Here is a 2,259-nt window from a genome sequence, read left to right as displayed (position 1 = left end):
ACAGGTATTTACGACTAAATTGCAATATATATATATATATATATATATATATATATATATATATATATATATATATATATATATATATATATATATATATATATATATATATAAGGGTTAAATCGATTATACGGGCAATACATAGGGACTTTATTGCAGTTTTCCCATAAGAAAAACTTAGAAAGCTATATGTAAAGTTATACACTGCTCCAAATCTCTAGGATCAAGAAAATTTTAAATTATATGTATGGTTGAATATTTCTACGCATAAAATAAGATATAAGAAATTTAAAAGAAAGAAAAGCAATTGCTTTTTCAAAGACGAAAAGTAGGAGTAGGGAATGGATTCAAACGTAAGACATATTTTTGCGTAAGACAATTATCTGCTTTGATGAGAAAAACTTAGACGGGTGATGCTCGATGTGATGAGATTACATACATGCTGTTAGATGGATGATTGCAAAAATAAATAAATAAATAACAATTACAAAAATCAGAGACAATCACACCCTCTCATGCATGTGCAAAAGAAGCGCATTATTTGATACAATATCTTTTAACAATAAGATTTATTCATGGCCAATCACTGAAACACATTTAGTACTAAACATTAATTTAAAAACAATAGATATATAATGAAGATCGGTATTGCATGCCCATTTATCATCACATGCACCTTATCAGAATGAGATATCCAAACCTTGAAACTTTTCCCTCGTAATGTCATCCAAAATCTGGCTCATTTCCTTTGTAAGATAATTGCTCCATCCTCCAACCTTTCCTTCCCTAAAGAAACTGGCATTAGGGATACCCGTAAAGAGATCCCCATTCTTATTGACTTCCTTTAAATTTTCAAAACTACATAGCGTCACAATCTCTTCCACTACACCATTGGCCACTTCCTCCTTCGTGAAAGGGTAGCCCAAGAACTCTGCCAAACGCTTCACTTTACTTGCAGTATCTATTTTCATGTCCTCGTATGTTAAAAATAGAACCTTTGTCGGATCTTCAGAACTAGCCTTATAGTACTCTATCACATGATCCCAGTAAGGCCCATATGGCATAAAACCTTTAGCATACACATCAAGCATCTCACCGGTGGTCATTGGGGTACGAGATTTATCTTTCAACTTGTTTGCAAAGTGAAACCAAGAAACGAAAACATCCTTAGGGTTCCTACATAGGTAAACTATTCGACAGCTAGAATCAATAATGGACTTAGGTAACGCGTTGTAAGGTATATGGCTAGCCAAGAGACGTGGTGGATTTGCAGGAAAACTTTTAGCAATGATTTCAGTCTCAAGGAAAGGCACACATTTGTGGGGGTTAGAGATGTTTAGAGGGTGATCTGATGGTTTGATGTTTTTGTACTTTGTTCGGTTCACAATAGCAAACACGAGGGCCTTAATCCATGTTGTACCACATTTTGGTTGCGTAATGACGTAGATATCAGTTGAATGACCTTGAAAACTTTCTTGCACAGCCATCATTGTTTCAATTGAGAATGCATTTTCCGAGGTGTACCAAAATCCTTGATACATGTAAAAGTCTTGACCCATCCAGCCTTTTTCTTTTGGAAATTTGCTCAACTTATCCTTGTATCTATCCAAAAGGATGGCGAGATTATCTTTTTCTTGTTCGTCGTGTTCTGAACTAGATTGGGATACAAGTGACAGAGAAGAAACATCAGGGATTGACATTGGAAGGATTTTATACGTGGAGTAAAATGAATTTTTAATTCTTAATATATATAAACACTAAGGGTAGGTTAAAATGAAATGTTATTGCTTAATACTACTATATATATATATAGAAACAAAGGGTCGCCAAATATTGAAGGAGGTGGTTTTTTAATTTCTCGAAAATATTGCACAAAACGTTGCACTCATTGTTATTAAGATCAATTTCGGCGAAAATTGTGTTTTAACTGCTTATCATCTTATTATTTGAATTGTTCTAGAGTAAATTATATATTTAGAATTTAAACCTTGTGGCATACAAAAATTACAATTTCTGTCCAATATTTGTAGTTATCCTAACGTGGTCCTTATATTTCCTTTTAACAGAGAATTTGTGATTGGATAATTAAAAGATATAATGCCATAAAAACCTTAAGTTTTGACGAAAATGTCGGTTTTACCATACGATATATTTTTGGTTCGTTTATGTTGCATACTTGCAATTTTTTGTCGGTTTTATCTTTTTTACTGGTAATAGCAGGCTTCTAGGTTATCATTAAATATTATTTACGAAAAAATC

At 32.7% G+C, this 2,259-nt stretch overlaps 1 protein-coding gene across 1 annotated transcript; it reads right to left on the bottom strand.

Annotated features, from left to right (window-relative positions):
* Positions 1-496: 496 nt before the first annotated feature.
* LOC111895083 (cytosolic sulfotransferase 13) lies at positions 497-1,769 on the bottom strand. Its single transcript, XM_023891198.3, has one exon. It carries the CDS (start codon positions 1,698-1,700, stop codon positions 681-683), a length of 1,020 nt encoding a protein of 339 aa, XP_023746966.1. The 5' UTR covers positions 1,701-1,769; the 3' UTR covers positions 497-680.
* Positions 1,770-2,259: the final 490 nt, after the last annotated feature.

The sequence above is a fragment of the Lactuca sativa genome, chromosome 1 (assembly GCF_002870075.4).
Source record: "Lactuca sativa cultivar Salinas chromosome 1, Lsat_Salinas_v11, whole genome shotgun sequence".
Taxonomy (NCBI): domain Eukaryota; kingdom Viridiplantae; phylum Streptophyta; class Magnoliopsida; order Asterales; family Asteraceae; genus Lactuca; species Lactuca sativa.
This window is presented reverse-complemented; position numbering and strand designations above follow the sequence as displayed.

Coding starts and splice junctions, on each gene's coding strand:
- LOC111895083 (XM_023891198.3), bottom strand. CDS start 1,700: ATGTCAATCCCTGATGTTTCTTCTCTGTCACTTGTATCCCAATCTAGT.